General features: G+C 39.1%; 7 protein-coding genes across 8 annotated transcripts; 4 read left to right on the forward strand and 3 right to left on the reverse strand.

Moving 5' to 3' along the window:
* Positions 1–568: 568 nt before the first annotated feature.
* Positions 569–3,202, forward strand: Alg1 (ALG1, chitobiosyldiphosphodolichol beta-mannosyltransferase). The gene is made up of 7 exons (XM_065482320.1): positions 569–725; positions 777–993; positions 1,062–1,455; positions 1,514–1,716; positions 1,818–1,991; positions 2,716–2,830; positions 2,886–3,202. The coding sequence occupies exons 2-7, from the start codon at positions 786–788 to the stop codon at positions 3,100–3,102; spliced, it is 1,311 nt and encodes a 436-aa protein (XP_065338392.1). The 5' UTR covers positions 569–725; positions 777–785; the 3' UTR covers positions 3,103–3,202.
* hoip (NHP2-like protein 1 hoip) lies at positions 3,157–4,100 on the reverse strand. Its single transcript, XM_065482321.1, has 4 exons — positions 3,900–4,100; positions 3,656–3,773; positions 3,458–3,595; positions 3,157–3,400 (listed from the first exon to the last, which is right to left on the reverse strand). The coding sequence occupies exons 1-4, from the start codon at positions 3,900–3,902 to the stop codon at positions 3,276–3,278; spliced, it is 384 nt and encodes a 127-aa protein (XP_065338393.1). The 5' UTR covers positions 3,903–4,100; the 3' UTR covers positions 3,157–3,275.
* A 943-nt stretch (positions 4,101–5,043) lies between these two features.
* On the forward strand, positions 5,044–6,911 carry LOC135938589 (serpin I2-like). The gene is made up of 7 exons (XM_065482319.1): positions 5,044–5,319; positions 5,424–5,612; positions 5,669–5,873; positions 5,939–6,153; positions 6,217–6,405; positions 6,471–6,606; positions 6,670–6,911. Exons 1-7 carry the CDS (start codon positions 5,260–5,262, stop codon positions 6,798–6,800), a joined length of 1,125 nt encoding a protein of 374 aa, XP_065338391.1. The 5' UTR covers positions 5,044–5,259; the 3' UTR covers positions 6,801–6,911.
* Positions 6,912–7,391: 480 nt separating this feature from the next.
* On the forward strand, positions 7,392–11,512 carry mthl5 (G-protein coupled receptor Mth-like 5). Its single transcript, XM_065482318.1, has 7 exons — positions 7,392–7,751; positions 8,017–8,400; positions 8,711–8,948; positions 9,008–9,086; positions 9,139–9,299; positions 10,556–10,691; positions 10,747–11,512. Exons 1-7 carry the CDS (start codon positions 7,677–7,679, stop codon positions 11,033–11,035), a joined length of 1,362 nt encoding a protein of 453 aa, XP_065338390.1. The 5' UTR covers positions 7,392–7,676; the 3' UTR covers positions 11,036–11,512.
* Positions 11,513–11,672: 160 nt separating this feature from the next.
* Positions 11,673–14,913, reverse strand: LOC135938587 (uncharacterized). 2 transcript variants are annotated; one of them, XM_065482317.1, is made up of 6 exons: positions 14,771–14,913; positions 13,871–13,962; positions 13,529–13,816; positions 13,294–13,476; positions 11,880–13,238; positions 11,673–11,823 (listed from the first exon to the last, which is right to left on the reverse strand). In XM_065482317.1, the coding sequence occupies exons 2-6, from the start codon at positions 13,923–13,925 to the stop codon at positions 11,732–11,734; spliced, it is 1,977 nt and encodes a 658-aa protein (XP_065338389.1). In that variant the 5' UTR covers positions 13,926–13,962; positions 14,771–14,913; the 3' UTR covers positions 11,673–11,731. The 2 variants fall into 2 exon arrangements, with proteins under 2 accessions (XP_065338389.1, XP_065338388.1); XM_065482316.1 differs by having other exon boundaries at positions 14,737–14,913.
* Positions 14,914–15,484: 571 nt separating this feature from the next.
* LOC135939772 (probable RNA-binding protein EIF1AD) lies at positions 15,485–16,971 on the reverse strand. Its single transcript, XM_065484336.1, has 2 exons — positions 16,622–16,971; positions 15,485–16,241 (listed from the first exon to the last, which is right to left on the reverse strand). Exons 1-2 carry the CDS (start codon positions 16,739–16,741, stop codon positions 15,858–15,860), a joined length of 504 nt encoding a protein of 167 aa, XP_065340408.1. The 5' UTR covers positions 16,742–16,971; the 3' UTR covers positions 15,485–15,857.
* A 185-nt stretch (positions 16,972–17,156) lies between these two features.
* LOC135939771 (peptidyl-prolyl cis-trans isomerase H) lies at positions 17,157–18,219 on the forward strand. The gene is made up of 4 exons (XM_065484334.1): positions 17,157–17,339; positions 17,441–17,617; positions 17,793–17,888; positions 17,954–18,219. The coding sequence occupies exons 1-4, from the start codon at positions 17,256–17,258 to the stop codon at positions 18,149–18,151; spliced, it is 555 nt and encodes a 184-aa protein (XP_065340406.1). The 5' UTR covers positions 17,157–17,255; the 3' UTR covers positions 18,152–18,219.
* Positions 18,220–18,256: the final 37 nt, after the last annotated feature.

The following is an 18,256-nucleotide window of genomic DNA, read 5'->3' on the forward strand; positions in this document are numbered from 1 at the left end:
TAAGCAAATAAATAGAAATTTAATCCTTTAATTTTATGTATTGACAATAGCAAGAATAATATATTCCGAGAGAAAATAAAATGATCAAAATAATCGTGAATTCAATTATATTATGTTGCTCTAGAAAATCAATAGGTAAACAGGTTAAAAATAAACTGGTTTTTAATACATACTAGTCCTTACTCATTGTCAATTTTAAAATGAATTGAAAAGCGTTGCAACACAATTTTTACCATCGCATGATATAATATTTTATGCATGCCCCATTTGCAGCAATATTATTTAAAATTTATCCTCGAGTGCTATTGGTTTGCAGCAAAATTGAGTGTTTTCATTGGCTTAGCATGGATGACACGTATAAATTCAGGTATTACTACTTGTTATAGGAGTTCTAACAGAAATGAATGATATTAAAATTCAACACCCCCTCGAATTATTACACAACAAAATTTCAGCATAACTCTGTGCCGTTTTAACTTAAAAATATTATATACCGCAAAATCTTTGAGTATTCCTATTTTATCCTGATACTTCTTGTTAAGAACTTGGCTCAGAACTAAATCTCCTTGTTGTACTATCCACACGCTAAGAGCAAGTTTCCACAACATTGCTGTTTGCTGACTGAACTCATAAATAAATTTTGCATTTCTTTACAAATTCTGGTGCCCCTGTTTTCTTATATCGTCACTCTCCTCTTTCAATATGATTGCCAGCGTTTAGTTGTGGTGAGTCCATTGGTTGTCTTACGCTGTCGAGGTCTTGAAACCAAAATTTAGCCCACAGAAATGGCAGCACGGAGCAAACGAGCGTGTGTTGTCGTCCTCGGCGATATTGGCAGAAGTCCACGCATGCAGTACCATTCTCTGTCCTTGGCTAAAGAAGGCTTCAACGTCGACCTTGTAGGCTATCAAGGATCAGTGCCCATCAAGGAGCTGACGCAGAACTCATCCATTCAGCTGCACCATGTTCAACCTTGCCCTAATTTTAGAAAATGTAAATTAGAAATCTTGCAACCTATTTTTGAAGCTTTTTGACTTAATCGGAGTCCACCTCATTTACAGATCTTCCTGGATTGTTGGCGTACTTTCTAAAAGCCTTATGGCAGACTGTAACCTTGCTGTTAGCCCTGATCTGGGTGCGCCTCAGCGAAGGTCGTTGCTCACACCTGCTGATGCAAAATCCTCCGTCTGTCCCTACCCTTGGAGTCTGTTGGATCTTTTGCCGCATTGTCAACCCTAAGTGCCGCTTTATCATCGACTGGCACAATTACGGCTACACCATGATGGCTGTGGCTGAGGCCAAACGGAATAAAAAGGAAGAAAACGTCAAGCAGAAGCTGCCAGCCTTGGCCCAGATCACTTATTGGCTGGAAGGCTGGTTCGGACAAAGAGCTGATGCCAGTATGTGCGTCACCAAGGCCATGATGAACGATTTGAAAGACAAGTGGAGAGTTAGGTACTGACCAGGCTGTGCTCTAGATATAATGATAATAATAGTAACTTTTGGTGTCCAGCGCCATCACCTTGTACGACCGCCCGCCAGCACATTTCCAAGCTGTTGCCAATCCAAAAGAAACTTTGGAGAAGTTGTGTTCCCAATACGCAGACCTGGGTGAAGCATATGGTGACAAAAATGATGATCCTAGAGCTTTGCTTGTTTCTAGTACAAGTTGGACAGAGGATGAAGACTTTGGTGTCCTCCTGGATGCCCTGCAAGGTAAATTTTTGTTCAAATAGACCCAATTATTTTTCTTCTAATACAGCATAAATCGTAATTAATTTAAACTGGTTGCATTTTGTAAAAAAAATCCTTTCCAGACTACGAAGATTTGAGAAATCAGGATCCGCAATCATTTCCATTCCTGATTTGTGCAATTACTGGAAAGGGTCCCCTGAAGGATTATTACAAAGAGGAGATCGCTAAGAAAGACTGGAAAAGCGTGAGGGTAGTCACTCCTTGGTTGCAAGCAGAAGACTATCCTAAGCTCTTGGGTAAATTGCCTAGCTACAATAATTGACGTTGAAACAAATTGAGGAAACTTCCTCAGCTGGCGTTGCGCCTGTTAAAAAACGTTACCTATTAAAATGTGGTGAATTGATATTAATATTCTAATTTTACCTGTTAGCGAGGGAGGTAATGGAATTTGGCCTTTACCGATTAGAAAGATTTTAAAATTCCCAAGATGGAAGTGGAAATTTCCCATTTACTCTACAGCCGGTACATCAATAGCCATGTGTGCTGATGATGCTTGGGATACGAAATAGCTAGCTACAAACCAGTGCTCCAATTGATTGTGACTGTTCTCCTTGCAATTTTCACAATTTTCCTAATGGTTCAAACAATGGGAAATTTACACTTCCATTTTGGGAATTTTTTCAATACATTAAAATTTCTGCAACATTTGAGGGGTGTAGCTAAAGAGTAAACATTGCATTATGTGGATCATGTATGCACATTAAAATGCGACTCTTGGCACCATTATTTGTTAATTTGAAAATGTATTAGTGCCTAAACAGCGCTTTAGAGCTTTTTAGTCCGTGAATGACACGGTAATCACGCGAAATGTAAGCATGAAAAATAACTGGAGTGCATAAAATCCAAGATAATATGATGCGTCATTCTAATTAAATAATGATCTGGTTTTCCTTGTTTGATTGTTAAAATGTTGAACATTTCATTTTGGGAAAAAGCTGTATACTTAAAATTCAATTTCAGGCTGTGCGGATTTGGGAGTCAGTCTGCACACTTCCACGAGCGGCCTTGATTTGCCCATGAAAGTGGTGGACATGTACGGCTGTGGACTGCCTGTTTTGGCCTTCAACTTCAAATGGCAAGTGTCTTGTGCCTTTTGTTCTACGTATTTTAATATTCTGATGTATTTTCAGTTTGAAAGAGCTTGTCAAGGAGGGAAAGACTGGGAGGGTGTTCTCCAACTCAGAAGATTTAGCTAAACTGTTACAAAACTGGCTGAGGGGCTTCCCTGATGATCAAATGCAACAACAGATGCACCAGTCATTCCGAGATAATATCAAAAAGTGGGCTCATGTACGATGGGACCAAAATTGGAAGACTTCTGCCGCTCCCATATTCACTTATGACTAACATCAAAATATTGTATCGTTTTAAAAATCCAAGGTTGATAGATCAAAACAAAGGTTTATATTTTGCCGATATCCATATATATTGCAAATAATTTTTAAAACATGTTTCATTTGTGACCTATATCTGGCACGCAAGTAATTTAATGGTCGGTGAAAATGCAAAAGACAGTCTGTCTACACCAGCAGCTTTTCAATCTCCAGTTGGATTGCCTGGATTTGAGGCTTCAACTGCGAACCCTCATTTGCTGTCACCGAGCAGGCAATGACGGGCCTGGACACGCCGCAAGCTCGGCCGAGAGCTGCATTGAAAATTAGTAGTTATAAATTAGCAAAGCAAAAATAACCGAATTACATACCTTGCTTTGAGCGCACAAAAACATAAGGAACGTTTTTGTCTTCACATAGGAGAGGAAGGTGTAGCAAGATTTCAAGTGGAGTGGCGTCGGCAGCCATGACAATGAACTCAGACAATCCTCTGTTCAAAGTTTTGGTAGCTGTATGAAATATTTGATTTAAATATATTATTTCCCAAAAAATATGACGAATGAGCTCACCTTCGTTTGCACCTTTACGGAGCTGCTTATAGTTCATAGCCTGCTGAATCAAATTCAAGATTTTGCCGGTCAGGGCAGCTGGGGCCAGAGGGTAGGCTTTGGGATTCACTTCATCAGCCTAAAAAGAGAAAAGATCATGAATTTAAGTGAACAAAAAGTTTGTTTCGTAAATTTAATTGCAACACGTGGGGCAAAGAAACAACGCCGGCAAGTCTGTGAAAACTAGCAAGAAAATTAACATTACCATTTTACTCTTGAATTGTTCTCTGGGTGTACGTCAATTAGACACGCTTAATCAGCCTCTCTGCGAATATTCGCTTCACCGAGGAAGGACGCGATTTAGTTGTTTAAGTAACGAGGATTACAAGAAATGTAATGGGCAAGCGTGCACAAAGCAGCGTGCTTTCAGTTTACTGACAAAACGGACAAAACAAGCGTGGTTTGGAGCTTGAGAAAGAGCGTGGTAGATAAGCGACAATCGGCAATCTGCGACTAGCGACGAGGCGGACATCTATTGGTTGAGAATAAAACTGGGAGTGAAGGCGGTAAAAGCTGCAGGTCTGTTTCGAAGCAAGGCAAATAAAATCAATAAAATCGACTAAATATGTATGCATATAGAGGACTCTCGCAGTAATTGTATTTTTTACTATTCCCCATTATTTCCATTTCCATTTCTTACTTAGAATTTATTCCACGCTTCTGAGTCGATATAGTGACCACAGCCGTCAGGTGCTGTTTTAAGTGAAGCAAGTAACAACAACTATATTATTATATATATGTACGCAGTGTAAAAAGCGTAAATAGAGAGAACTGTTAACTTTTTGAAAAAAAAGCAGAGAATGGTATAATTTATGCGGAGTCGAAAACAAAAAATTGCAATGTGTTTTTTTTTAGAAACCCCAAGCTAGATAATAAAATGCAGACCACAAGAATTGTTTTTTGGAACTTAACATCCTGTTTTTTGCGACTCACCATGGCTTAGTTTTCCTTATCATTGCAACTTGTAGAGTGAAAGTTAAGGAATAAATTAGGTAAATTAGTGCCATTATCTATTAAAAAGATTATATTATGGTGAATAAATAGCATAAGTGTATTTCAAAACAAATTTAATGTTCAACCCATAAACCATTTTCATTAATTCCTATGCGAACGCGTATAAATTAAATATTAGCTTATATTTAACGCAGAGTCATATTAATTGGGAGAGTTGAAAACGATTTGAAGAGAGGTGCATTAAATAGTGCGGGGTATACGCATATTACACAATAGTATTACTACACATATTAAAGCAGTTGTTGAGACCTTCCTTTGGCCGGACTGTCAACGCGCACTAACCGCCGAGGTCTTGCGCTTTTGTAAAATTTGGCCCTTTCTCGAAATCGCCGTTGGATGAGCAATGCTTTTTTATTCTTTAAAACTGTTTAATTCACATTTGAACGATTGAGTAACGAGACAACTAACGTACAATAGCCATGACTCACGATTATTTTTATAGTTTTTGTAAACAAAAGAGTGGTTTTGCGGTTTCCTGAAAAAAGATCGTGAGAAGAAGCATATAAATACAGTCTCCACGGGTTTGCTTTAAAAAACCAGTGACTTGCAGGATGGACGCCAACACGGTCTCCCAGTCGCCGATGGGCGCCTTTGGCGTCAATTTCTACAAGGTTTTCTATTTTCATTACAATTATTTATTTATTTACACCGTACAAATTTAATACCCAATGAATAATTATTTAATAACACGACTTTTTGTGTTTATGTTGGTTAGGCCATAGGCGAGCAAAGCGGCAATCTGGTCGCGTCGCCACTAAGCGCGTACTTTGCCTTGGCGATGGTCCTGATGGGCGCCCGCGGCAAGTCGGAGAGTGAAATGCTCAGAGTCCTCAGACTCCCTGCCGGTCTATCTGCAAAAAACGATATTGAGCGTCTCTTTGCTGAACTCACTAGTCATTTGAATGCAAGTTTCGATTTTCCGAAATAGAGGTGACGATGAATAAATTTTCTTTTGTATAGAGCATGCAACAGGTGGAATTGTCGTTGGCAAACCGGGCGTTTGCCGCTGCGGACATAAGAATCAAACCTGATTACGCCAAATCTCTGACGAAGACTTTTTCTTCTCAAATCGCAAACGTCAACTTTGCCGATCGAAATACTAAAAAATTAATTAATGAATGGGTCGAGAAGGCGACAAAAAATAAAATAAGAAATCTTTTTGAAGGTATAATTTGTTAGAAGTAGTGCCATTTTTAATAGCGATTATTTAAATATATTTGTTTATCGCAGAGGATTTTAACTCCGCAACCAGACTGGTTTTGGTCAACGCAGTTTATTTCAAGGGGAGCTGGAAGAACGCATTTGACAAAAAACTGACGTCCAGCCAGAAATTTAAGACCGGTGGTTCAAGCGTGCAAGTCCAAATGATGAGCCACCCTCGCAAATCTTATTTGTACCGAAACCTGGAACAGTTTAATGCCCAACTTCTTGAACTGCCTTACAAAGTATTAACGTTGGACATGAATTATTTCTAATGAAAATTAATTTACTTTTTTATTATTTTATAGGGTGACGAATTAAGTATGGTTATCATTTTGCCAAATAAAGACGATGGATTGGCGGAGCTGGAAAGGAGTTTGGGAAGATCGGACATAGCTGAACTTTTGTCAAAAGCCTCGAACACAAGCAATGTCATCTTCTCTATGCCAAAATTTAAAATTGAAACATCTCTGAAGCTCAACGCCTATTTGCAAAAAGTATAATTTTAGTTATTTTTTTCCCTAACCAAATTGTCTTGTAAATTTTATTTTGCTTCCTGTAGATGGGCCTCGTTGATATTTTCACGAAAGGAGCTAATTTGACAGGAATCGCGAATGAATCATTATCTGTGTCAACTGTTGTTCAGAAAGCATTTATCGAAGTGAATGAGGAAGGAACGGAAGCTGCGGCTAGTACTGGTGTGTATTGCTGTCTATATATTATCTTTTTTCCAATTAAAATTAATTTTAAAATTAAATTAGGCATCGGAATAGGACTCACTTCGGTTCCAAATTTCACCGTCTTCAGGTGCGACCATCCTTTTCTTTACTTTGTGACATTCAAACGTTTGTTCACCCTGTTTGGAGGAAGAGTGATGAATCCCGCTGCGTAAAATTCATAAAAAATAATTATTTATTTTCGGCTTGTATTGTATCCATAACTGTAAATAATTGCAAAAAAAAATCGAATATATTATATTGATTTTTTAAATAAACATATTTTCGATATTTTCATCAAAAATTACAAGGCTGCGATATTAAGCAGTGTTGGTGCTTTCATTGATATCTCCGGTAATCTCCACAAAATCCTTTTTCGCCCTTTTTCTTTGAAACTATAGGGCCGGTTTTCTTATTTCACAGGAAATATGCAGGAATATATAGGGATACTAATGAAAAATTGAGAATAGCCCTGGAATAGCCTGCTGCTTTATCTCAAAATAACAACAAGAATAAGGAAAGGAAAATTAGAATTTTTTAGAACAACTAAATCAGGCAAGAAAATAAAATTTGGCTTAATCTCACGCGTACGGGCAAAAGCCTTTAACACTTCATTCTGCTTTATTCAAACAAATAAAACGAGCGATGCTGATCCTCCTTCAAAGACCAATAATTTTGCCGGGCTACCTGTCTGCGTTTGTCGGCCTTGCACTCCGCCAGGTGGGCAGCCAGACAGGACGAAGAGAGTGGGGTTTGAGAGGGGAGTTACCGCCCGAGTGGCTGGGCTGCCACAAAACAAATGGCAAAACAAAGCATCCCGCTGCTGAATCAGTGACGCCGGAAGACACAACAGGGGTGCTCACCCTCAGAGGTCTCCCTTGAGAGTCGCGACGACGCGCAGCTGAAAGTGGGTTGCGGCCAGCTAAAGGACGGAAGGGGATGAGCCGCGAAGGTTGAAGGAGTCCGGCTGCTTGCTGCGTGTGTGGGCGTCGAGACGAGGAAGAGGAACTTAAACGAGAGTGACATCACCGCACGCACGGCCCACGGCTGCAATGCTGGGCCCACTGCTCCTGCTGCTGCTGGCCGGGCCGTTGACGGCCGAGGTCGAGCAGACGATGCCTCTGGAGGTACATTATTATATATAGATGTCGCGTTTTTTTTTACTTTCGTCAGCTTGGCCTATTTTTAAAATTTGTTTTGCCTTTCGCAATTTCCTCAATTTGCTTGATTGGGTTAATTAAGCACAACATGATAAACGACTCTCTTTGTTAGTTTGTTATTATGCACCCGCCGCTTTGGAGGGGTTCATGTAGTAGACAATTAACCTTATTAGCTTCCTCAATGCTTTTGAATATTTATTTCCATTTAAGAAGTTATTAATCTAACTTGCAGGTAAAAAAATGCTGTGACATCGGCTCAATTATGCGGTCGACCATGGACCACGCTGCTCAGTGCGTGGCGGACAATGAGACTACACAGTGGGCGCCGGTCTTCACCTCTGAGGATGGACTGCGTACCAGCATCCACCCCAAAGGTGGCTTCAATGTTCTAGCGCCCTCCTTGCCTTTGTGCAACTCAACCAGGGTATGGCCCATCTTCCACTACTTTGACTCGGAGGACAGACTCGTTCTGCTCGAGACCGGTTGGCTTCGGCACTACATCGACAGGGATATGGGTGAACGCCACTATGACTACGAGCCTAGATTGTTTTGCATGGAAAAGTACATTGGAGAAACGGGCCTTGAGGCTCAAATGGCGGTTGTCTGCGCTCCCAAGGTACGCAATAGACGAAAATATATTTTCCGTGTGAATCTTGCGGGATTGCTTTGAGCCATAATTAATAATTATAATTTGAGCTGGCGTATAAAGAGTAAATATATTTTAAATTACATCTCTATTCCTCCGCTGAATAGTTCAGGACTAGGCCAGAGTTATATCCTTAATTACCAGGGGTTTTATCTGTGCTAATATCACGTTCCCTCTATTGAAGGGTTGAAATTTGCCTCTTATATTTTTAAACGTGGTGCAAATTCTAATAATTGTCTTTGTAAGTGCCAATAATTGATTTAGTAACTTTCCTCTTCAGGTTGAAGTCAACACTGAAGTGAAGCAGCTGATTATGTACTTACTCGACCCGATCTTCCATGGCATCAACATGGTCCTCCTCCTGATCACAGCCATAATCTACTTTATTTTGCCCCAGCTGAGAGATCTTCTGGGCAACTTTGTCACCAGCCTTTGCATGTGCCTTATTGTTGTTTACGCTGCTGACCTGGTCAGACTATACCGTGGCTTCAGCGAGCACGTTAGCTTTCTTGCTGCCGGTGAGATAAGCCAGAGATTGACGCGTTGTTTTGCTTCATGCATCTGTTCCGTTTTGCAGATATTGTCTTCTATGTTGGTCTTTTGGCTACTTTCTTCTGGCTGAACAGTATGGGCTATTACATATGGAAAACTTTTAGGTAAGGCTTGAGCTCTTATAGTTTTGTTGATATTTATTATCTTTGCTTACAGGTCTCGAAATGTCTTTTTGCGGGTTACTGACAAACGAAAGTACTGCTATTACTCGTTTTACGTCTGGGGATCTACTCTGTCAATGGCCGCAATCGCGCTATTTTGCCACTTTGTTTTAGATCTGAGCAACACAAACATTCCAATGTCACAGAGGCAATTAGGTATGTAATAACAAGTTTTAATCAAAAGAACATATATATTATCATAATTTAATGTTTTTCAATATGCTGGAATCTCAATTTAATTGTAATTTGTATTATTTTAAAACAATCCAGATGGAATTGAGGATTGAGAACCAACTATTTGATTGTAAGGCCAGTTTAAAGCATTCATAAAGCTAGCCTTCTCAGGAATGTCAAAGCAATGGGAGATATTTGAGCAATTGGATTTCGAATACTGGCTGCCTAATGTCAGAGATGGCATTTAATTTCTTTCAAAGTAGCTGTACAATCAAATAGATTTAATCTTCTTTTGTTTAAGCGTCTCACAGATTTGAATGAAAATTATATTTTTTCACATTCTTTTAAGAATTCAATTGACCAGTTGCATACACCCTTCGTTATTAAAGCCGCCAACAGATGGCGCAACCACAGACTTTCTTAAAGTGGAATGATACAGGGCAACAATTGAAAATTATTTGAATTGTTGGATGTCATAAACAATTGGTCGATTAACAATTTGTTCAACAATTTGCAATAATAAAAAATTGACCTTCCTACAATAAAAATTCAAATTTTGCCATTTTTCTCCAAAATTTACAGTGCTTGAACATATTTTCTTGGCATATTTCGATTCCTCTCGACGAGATCTGTCTAACGGTGTATGCCACTTATTGGGGAAACTCTTGGTTTTGAAATTAAATCGGATTTCAAGTAAGGAGACAGCCCTTTCTATTTGAAAAGCACGGCAACTTTCCAGCCAATTTTCTCGAAAAATTACAGTGCTTCCTAGGTCAATTTAGGCTTTAACTGAATCCTAAGGGACGAGTTTATGTATTGGCAACAAGCATTTTCCAGGCTTTTGCACTATCATTCCTCTGTTTTAAGCGGTTTTAATGCATTTCCGCTGCGATTTCAGACTCAATCTAGCTATTTCAATTTTTTTAATTAATTTTCTTTTTTTTGACGTGCTGAAAACCAAAATCGGTTCAGCCATTCGCCGTAGACACGTTGGAAAAGATTTTTTTATTTCAAAAAATAGTTTTTCACGATTCTACGGCGATTGGCTGAACCGATTTTGGTTTTCAGCACGTCAAAAATTAGCAAATTAATTGAAGAATGCACAGTAGCTAGATTGAGTCTGAAATCGCAGCGGAAGGCACTTAAAATCAAAAGTCTACGGTGGCGCCATCTGTTGGCGGCTTCGAACACTTACGGTTTATGCAACTGGTGAATTGACTAACATTTTTATTTTGCAGGTTTCCTCGGTCTTTCTATGTTTTTCCTTCCCATTGCGTTTATTGTCCTAGTCAACGTTTTCTTTTATGTGACCACTGCCCAAGCCATAGCCCGAATGACCACATACGGTCGAATTCACCACAAAATGAAATACAAGTAAGGTTCATTCAAAAAACACGAGTCCATGTTATAACTTACACTCGTATTAAAGTTTTAACATGTTCATCCTGCTCTTCACAATCCTCACCCTGGCCTGGATCTGCAAACTGATGAGTCAACTGCCTTATGACACGCTCATCTACATCGATGTCTTTGCCATGCTGGCCCAGGGAGTGTTGGTTTTCGCGGTCTGTGTGTGCCAGCCGAGAGTCATGTACTTACTGAGGAGGCATTTTGGGTCAGAAAACTGTCTCTTTTCCTGCTGCAGGCCTCCATCAGAACCCACGCACACGTTTGACGGCGACTGGGGCGAAGAGATGATGAGCATGCATCCCATGTAGTCATGACTTGGTTCTTCCAATATTTATTTGAAATGATTTTAAAATTGTAACTTATTATTTCGTTTGGAACATGGTAGCTTAATACTCATGTCATGCAATTATTTGGTATTCTTGTCGAATCGGACAATAAGAGTTTTTAACTTTGAACTGAGACTTAAAGAATTTCAAATGGTCTGAAAGCAATCCATGCATTTTGATTGTTAATTTGTACTTACGTAATCGCAAGCGATCTATCCATTTTAAAATTATTGCTTTGTCCAGTCTCCGCATCACTTTTGAGATGTTTTGTAGCGTGACACAGATTTTGCTGTTCCCCGCCGACCAATTTCGTGCAGCATGCATTGTAGTCAATAATTATGGAAACGATGACACAACAAGCTGTTCAAACAAATAACCATATTTTGCTATCAGCTGTAAAAGGAAAATAAAATATTTTTGTGAGTATAATGTTCAATAAATTATCAAGTTGTATTTTAAGTGCTGTGTTCAACCCTAAAAGTGTCCTTTCACTGGGGATATTATTTTAATAAATAAATCATAATTGTCAATAGTGCCCTTTCCGTCTAAAACTAAGAGTCAAATAAATTCTTAAATAATTTTTTTAAGTTTCAATTACTGTCAGCAATGTAAAACATCATTAAGATTTGAACCATTAGAATTTTCATTGCTTTATTCTACAACTCCTAGAACGGATTTTTAGACATTCAGAGATTGCTGTTTGCGCCTCTCCAATCTCTTCTTAGCCTCCAATCTTTTCATTTCTATCTCTTGCTTGGTGCATTGTTGAGCTAAAAAAAGTGTGATTAGAAATGGCTTCAATGAGAGCGTGATAATACTAATTTACCATTTGATTGGACTTTTCCAAATTCGAAAGATCTGTGTCTCAAAAATTGAGCTCCACCAGTTGGCTTTGAAGACATGGTTGCCACAGGCGCCCTGGTCGTGAAGTCTGCAGACTTGTGCCGGATGAGAGGAGACTTTTTCAGACTGCTTGTGGCTGGCGGGTTGGCACCCTGGACGCGGTTTGAAACTGTGGTTGCTGCTGGCTTCTGCTGCGCTTTTACAGATTGATTTCTTGGTTGGAGTGAATAAGGCTGCTTGTTCATCACAGTTAACGGTTTGTTTAAATTGTTTTGCTGCTTGAAGGCCAAATTCGCTGGTGGCTTAACCGAGAAAGCAGGCTTTGAAAAAGAGTTGCCCACTTTTGAAAGCTGTGGCTGCACTTTGGGCAAAAAAGAGGCACTCTGGTGTCGGGGGAACGGTTGCATTGGCTTCGGCGGCGCCTTAACGGGAATAGATGAGACGGTGGTCTGCACAGGTTTGATCACAGCTGGCTCCGGGGCTTTTTGGCTAGCGGCCAATTGAGTGAGGGCTTGGGCCTCGATCGCATCAAGTTCGTCCAGGTTGGCATCAAAGGAGTCGTCTTCGAAAGGGTCAAAGGACTTGTTCACATTCTTAGCAGGTTGCTTTGCAGCTTTGATTTGGATTTGCTCTTCCTTCTTCTGCTGCTCTGTGACTGTTTTCTTTGTCTCATTGCTCTGTCCAGCCACATTTTTTGCGACTAAGGATATTTTCAATTGCGAGTTGGAGAAGAGATTTCTATGGAAACTTTTCTCACTGCTCTGCGAAGCTCTCATGGAATTATTTAAAGGCGAGGTGGCCGACTTGATTTTCTCCATCCACTGTGGATTGAATTCCTTTCCATCTGAATGCCGTTTCACCGGTCCGACGACTGGTTTCTTGTGAGGTGACATAGGCTTTTTCTTCGGGGAGGAGCAGCTTAGATTTTGCAGCCGGCCTCTCTGCAAGCCACTCACAGTAGAGTTTTTCTTGGGACTAGTCTTCTTAGCTGGCTGCACTGCTGGAGGTTTCGCAACTTCTTGCTGCTGCTGTTGGCTCAGTCTCACCTCTCTTTCCACTTTTTCAGTGCACGCAATCAAGAGAGACTCATCAAGGTCCAAAGACATATCTTGCACAGGGCTCGCTTCTTTTTCAGGAGTAGATTCTAGCTTTGGAACAGTCGCAACAAGGGTGCAGATTTCTTTTTCCTCTCCATCTTTTGTTTCAGCAATTTCAACCTCATTTGGCGCTGAGTCAAATGGATCAGGAGAGGCCGTACTGCGTTCAAATTTATCAGAGATGAAAAGAGACTGGTGTATTGAGAGCCCAAGCTTGTCCTCTTCCGTTTCAGAGCTCTCCTCGTCTGTAATTTGATTTTCAGTTAAATTAAGAATTCCCATAAAACCATTAGAACTGACCACTTGAAACTAACTCTTGCAGCGCCTTCACGTGCTGCTGAAGAGCATTGAGTCCCTCTTGGCTTTGCTTTTTAAGTGGTGGCATGTCCTCAGTTGTTGGCGAAGGAGTTCGTCTTTTCGGTGGTTTGATTTCTGGAATGGTTGGCATCGAGCCACTGCTTGGCCTTGACCGTCGAGTGAGACCTGTGAATATCCTAATTTTTATCTTCATTTACTCGATTTTCATAAATTTCACCTGTCCTGCTGGATCTCTGAACAGCATTGTAGTCCCATTGAACTATAGGAGCTGATTGAGATTGGGAGTAAGGAAATAGTTCTATTGGACTGAATTCCTCCTCCAGAACAACCGGTTTGTCTGTAGGTGTCTTTACCTCTGTGGTTGAACTTAATCCTCTTTTTGGGGTGCTGTAACTGTTGCCTGTGCTCCCAGAATCAAGATTAAATTCAAGAGTGTCTTTGGATTTGCTAAATCGGCCGGGAATGCTAGATTCTGATGGAGCTTCGCCATTGGATTTAGCCGTGCCTGCGAGTGGGAATAATGTCAACGTCATTTTTTTAACATTAATTTCACACTTACTGGCTTTGTATGGCTTGATGCTCAGAATATTCCTCTTCGGTTTTATACAATCCATGGTTAAGTTACATTTTCTGGACCATTCTTCGCCTGTTCTGTAACAAATAAAACACAAATGAATAAATGAAATTTGAGAGTAGAACTTCCTTTTCAGATGTTGTTAATATTACTTTAAAGTTAATCTTTTTTAAGAACGGCACAGGCACAGGGAACACAGAAAATAAGAAAAACGGCGGCAAAAATGTTTCAAACAAAAATTTGAAAATAAAGCAGTATCATTCTTTTCAATTACATGCAAAGGAAAGAGGAATATACTTTTATTTCTCTAAGACTTGAAAATTACTTTTTGCTATAGATGAGAAGGGATATATTATGGGGATAGATTTATATTATAAGAACAACATACAAAATTAATAATTTTTCGCTTCAACTTCTTTTCATCAGTTTCATATGGATGGATAACTGATTAACATTAACACAAACATTGCCATGCCATAATAATACGACATACATACAGTATAATATATGGAAAAGCTACAGTTTTCGCCGCCGAGTTACAGTTTTCGCCACCCCTACTTTTACATGGGATTCTCATAAGAACTGGCGAGATGTGTAACGCGGCAGAAACTGTAACTTTACCATAATCTAAATACATATAAAAACCGGGAGATACTATGTATGCAAGTGACAAAACAGTTTTCACTATTACACAATCCCTTCTCTATGTAAATTGTTAAGAACTCGTTTTGTGCCTTTGAACAGTTTCTTTGAAGTCAGATCAAAGTTGTTGGCCAGCTTGTTAGATGTGAAATGGAGGTGAAAAAACGAAATTATGAATTGATGGAGCTGGCGGAGCTTCGAGAACAAACCTGCAAAAGCAACTGCAATGTTTTAGTCACTTACACTCAAATTTCCATTGTGAGATCAAGCGCTATCCTAAATTATATAAAACTAAAAGTGCCAGAGCGGTCAAAATTCACAATTTGCCGGCTGGCTTTGGCGCAAAACAAAAACAATTCCTTAGAATTTCATGTGCGCATGTGCGGTCGCTGATTGGCTCTAATAAAAATGGCTCTTATTGTCAGCTAGGAATGTAGGCTCTTTTCATCCTCTTTGCGCTTTGCATTAACGCCACCTAGTGGTAAGCAATCAAGCTAAATGTTCATAATATTTTATGAAATTCATCTTTTTGTGAACTGCCTATAATCTGTTTCTTTGGATGTTTAAGATAATAATTAATTCTATATGAAATAAAAAAACTACCAGATTTTGTATTTCAGCCCTGCTTTACCCATTTGAAAAATAAACTACTTTCCTAAACTCTAATCTATAAATTTTCCAATTATGCTACTATTCATTTTAATAAATTTATTAAATATGTTAAAAAACAGAAAATTGAATTATTTTCCATTCTTATAACGAAATTATTCTCATTAGCTATGTATTCCTGTTAGTTCTAATAGTTGATATTATGATCTGATTGTGAGACAGCTCTCACGTCTATGCATAGATTATTTTGATGTATAATTGGTAACACTTGATTAATTCAGGCATTATATTTGGTTGTTAGTTAAGGAAATGTGAGGGTTGATACTTTTTGTTGAAATGATGACTGCATTTTTAGATTTTTTACAAAAGAGGTTTAATTGGTAACTTACATTATTTATTACCAAGGAAAAGTTAAAACCAGAACTTAACTATGTCAAGTGTAGGAAAGGCGATCTTAACGACAGGAATATATAATTCTTTTTTAACTATTTCAAGCTTTCATAATTTGTGGTCTCATTTTTGAATTAATTTCATGGAAAGTTACAGCATTGATATAAATCTCATAGTTCATCACAATTTTGTTCAATTATTTTAAATAATGGCAGTAGGAACTGACATCAAGGCCAAGGCGACAACAGCAGTTGAGCCTTAAATTTCTTTGGCTCGCTTCAAAATTTGAAGAATTAAACCAGTGCAGTCTAAAAATTAATGCGAGATTTGATCACTTGTCACAATCCTCTGAAGATGAATTGTCTCTGTCCTCCTCTGCTGAAGCATCGCCATCCTCTTCTTCTGAACAGCTCTCAATATCATCTTCTTCCTCAGAATCACTTTCAATGTCCAGCACACGATTTTGGTTAACAAAAATGTCATTGGAGTCTTGTACTTTTGTCACCACAGCGTCAGCAAACTCTTCAGGCCACACACCGTCTTTGCTTAGCTGGTTGATATGGTCCTTGTAAAGGATTCTGGAAATTTCTCCTTTTACCTTCACCCCTTCTTCGATGTGCTCGACGATAACATAGTCGCCTCGCTTAACCCACACCGTCCGTCTGAACTTTGTCGGCATTGATGCCAAGTACTTCTCACCCTTTGCAGTGGCAACCTGCAACAAAAAGATAGGATTAAATCAAATTAGTAGATACACATATGTATAAGGGATGCATATTTATCATTTAGATATCATACTACGTAATTAATATAATATAAATAATACATATAGTTGATTAAAATAACATAGATACATATTATCTCAAATTAAGAGCTAAGGAAAAGTCAGTTTTCGCCGCCCCTACTTTAACATGGGATTCTCATAAGAACTGGCGAGATGCGTAACCCGGCAGAAACTGTAACTTTACCATAAGATCATTGAAATAGCAAAAAGGACGACGTCGTCTTATAATATGTACTTATATTAAAAAAAAAATTATTATGTATGATATTATGCGATTATTCAAAATTGACTGAAAAACAAGAAAAACATACCTCATGAAGATTGTTTCCTCTGCACCCAAGCACCTTAACGACCTCATGGTTAGGTGCGACTTCTACGTTACAGTCTTCCACCTCCTGGTAAACGTACTTCTTCTTCGTCATTTTGGACATTTTGAAGAGAAATCTTCGGTCAAATCGTATTAGAAGAATATTATGTTATCTGATAGAGTCTGTTGTCTGCTCTCAACAGCGGCAATTAGATATTATTGAAGATCGATGTTGAAGAAATGTAGAAATGGCTTGTATATATATGTACTTGGACCAAACGTGGCGGCACATCCAGGGCACGACTGTGCACGACTAAACTCAGAAACACAATGACAATATTTCAGTTTCTAGAGCGATCCAGGATAGAAGGTTCCATGCGTTCCATGGCCATGTGGACGCGCCCCGCCCCCGCGATGCTCTATTGTTTTTCGCGCATGGTTTTAAACCGAAGGGGCGCTGATAGATGTCGTTGCATGTTAGTTTCCTTTTTCCATCTCGTTTCTTTTTATTGTTTACGTTCTCAAACTTGAATTCAACAAGCATTGCGATTGCGTAGTTGCAAGTTGCAGAAGTTGTTGATCAGCAAAGTAAAGTGTAATTTGGTTCCTTTTGTAACAGAAAACATTCAAGATTCAAGATGCCAACTTGGGCTCAGATGCAAAACAGTTTGAGGAATCCAAATAATCCTGTTGTTTTCTTCGATGTGACGGTGGGAAACACGGTAAAAATAAAAAGGAAAATTGTGTGGACCCGGGCCTGGGCCCAATCCCCACGTACTACTGTGTTTGCGGGTTGATGGCTAAAATTTAGTTTTTATTTCAGGAAATTGGCCGCATGGTCATGGAGCTATTCGCAGATGTTGTTCCAAGGACAAGCGAAAATTTCAGACAATTTTGTACCGGCGAGTACAGAAAAGACGGCGTACCAATGGGCTTCAAAGGCTCTCCTTTCCACAGAGTTATCAAAGATTTCATGATTCAGGGTGGAGATTTTGTGAACGTAAGTTATCACTTTCAGCAAAATCATAATGCACAATCATAGATATTGAGGAGCATTTTGTCGACCTTATGAATTAAAAAAACATACATGTACCTAATATAAATATTTGATCTTTGGCTATAATGAAGTACAATATTATACATATTATATGTATCGTTATGTTTTATTCCTTCAGGGCGACGGTACAGGGGTTATGAGCATTTACGGTGGAGCATCTTTTGCTGATGAAAACTTCAACCTGAAACACGACTCCCCAGGCCTTCTTTCTATGGTAATCCTTCAGCATATTTTACGAAATCACTCATATTTTAAGCAAAATAATTTTCTCCATTGCAGGCCAACAGTGGTAAGGACACAAACGGTTGCCAATTTTTCGTCACCTGTGCAAAGTGCAACTTTTTGGATGGAAAGCATGTGGTGTTTGGGAAAGTCATCGATGGAATGCTAGTTATGAGAAAGGTCGAAAATGTGCCCATTGGTCCGAACAATAAGCCAAAGATTCCAGTGACCATAACGCAATGTGGACAAATGTAAAGATTGCCCTGCCACAACTTTTTGTAACGTTCCATTGCTAAATAATATTTTAACTGTAAAAAACTGCACTAGAATTTTGTTTTCTTAAAATTTATTTCCAAAATG

The sequence above is a fragment of the Cloeon dipterum genome, chromosome 3, assembly GCF_949628265.1.
Source record: "Cloeon dipterum chromosome 3, ieCloDipt1.1, whole genome shotgun sequence".
NCBI lineage: Eukaryota > Metazoa > Arthropoda > Insecta > Ephemeroptera > Baetidae > Cloeon > Cloeon dipterum.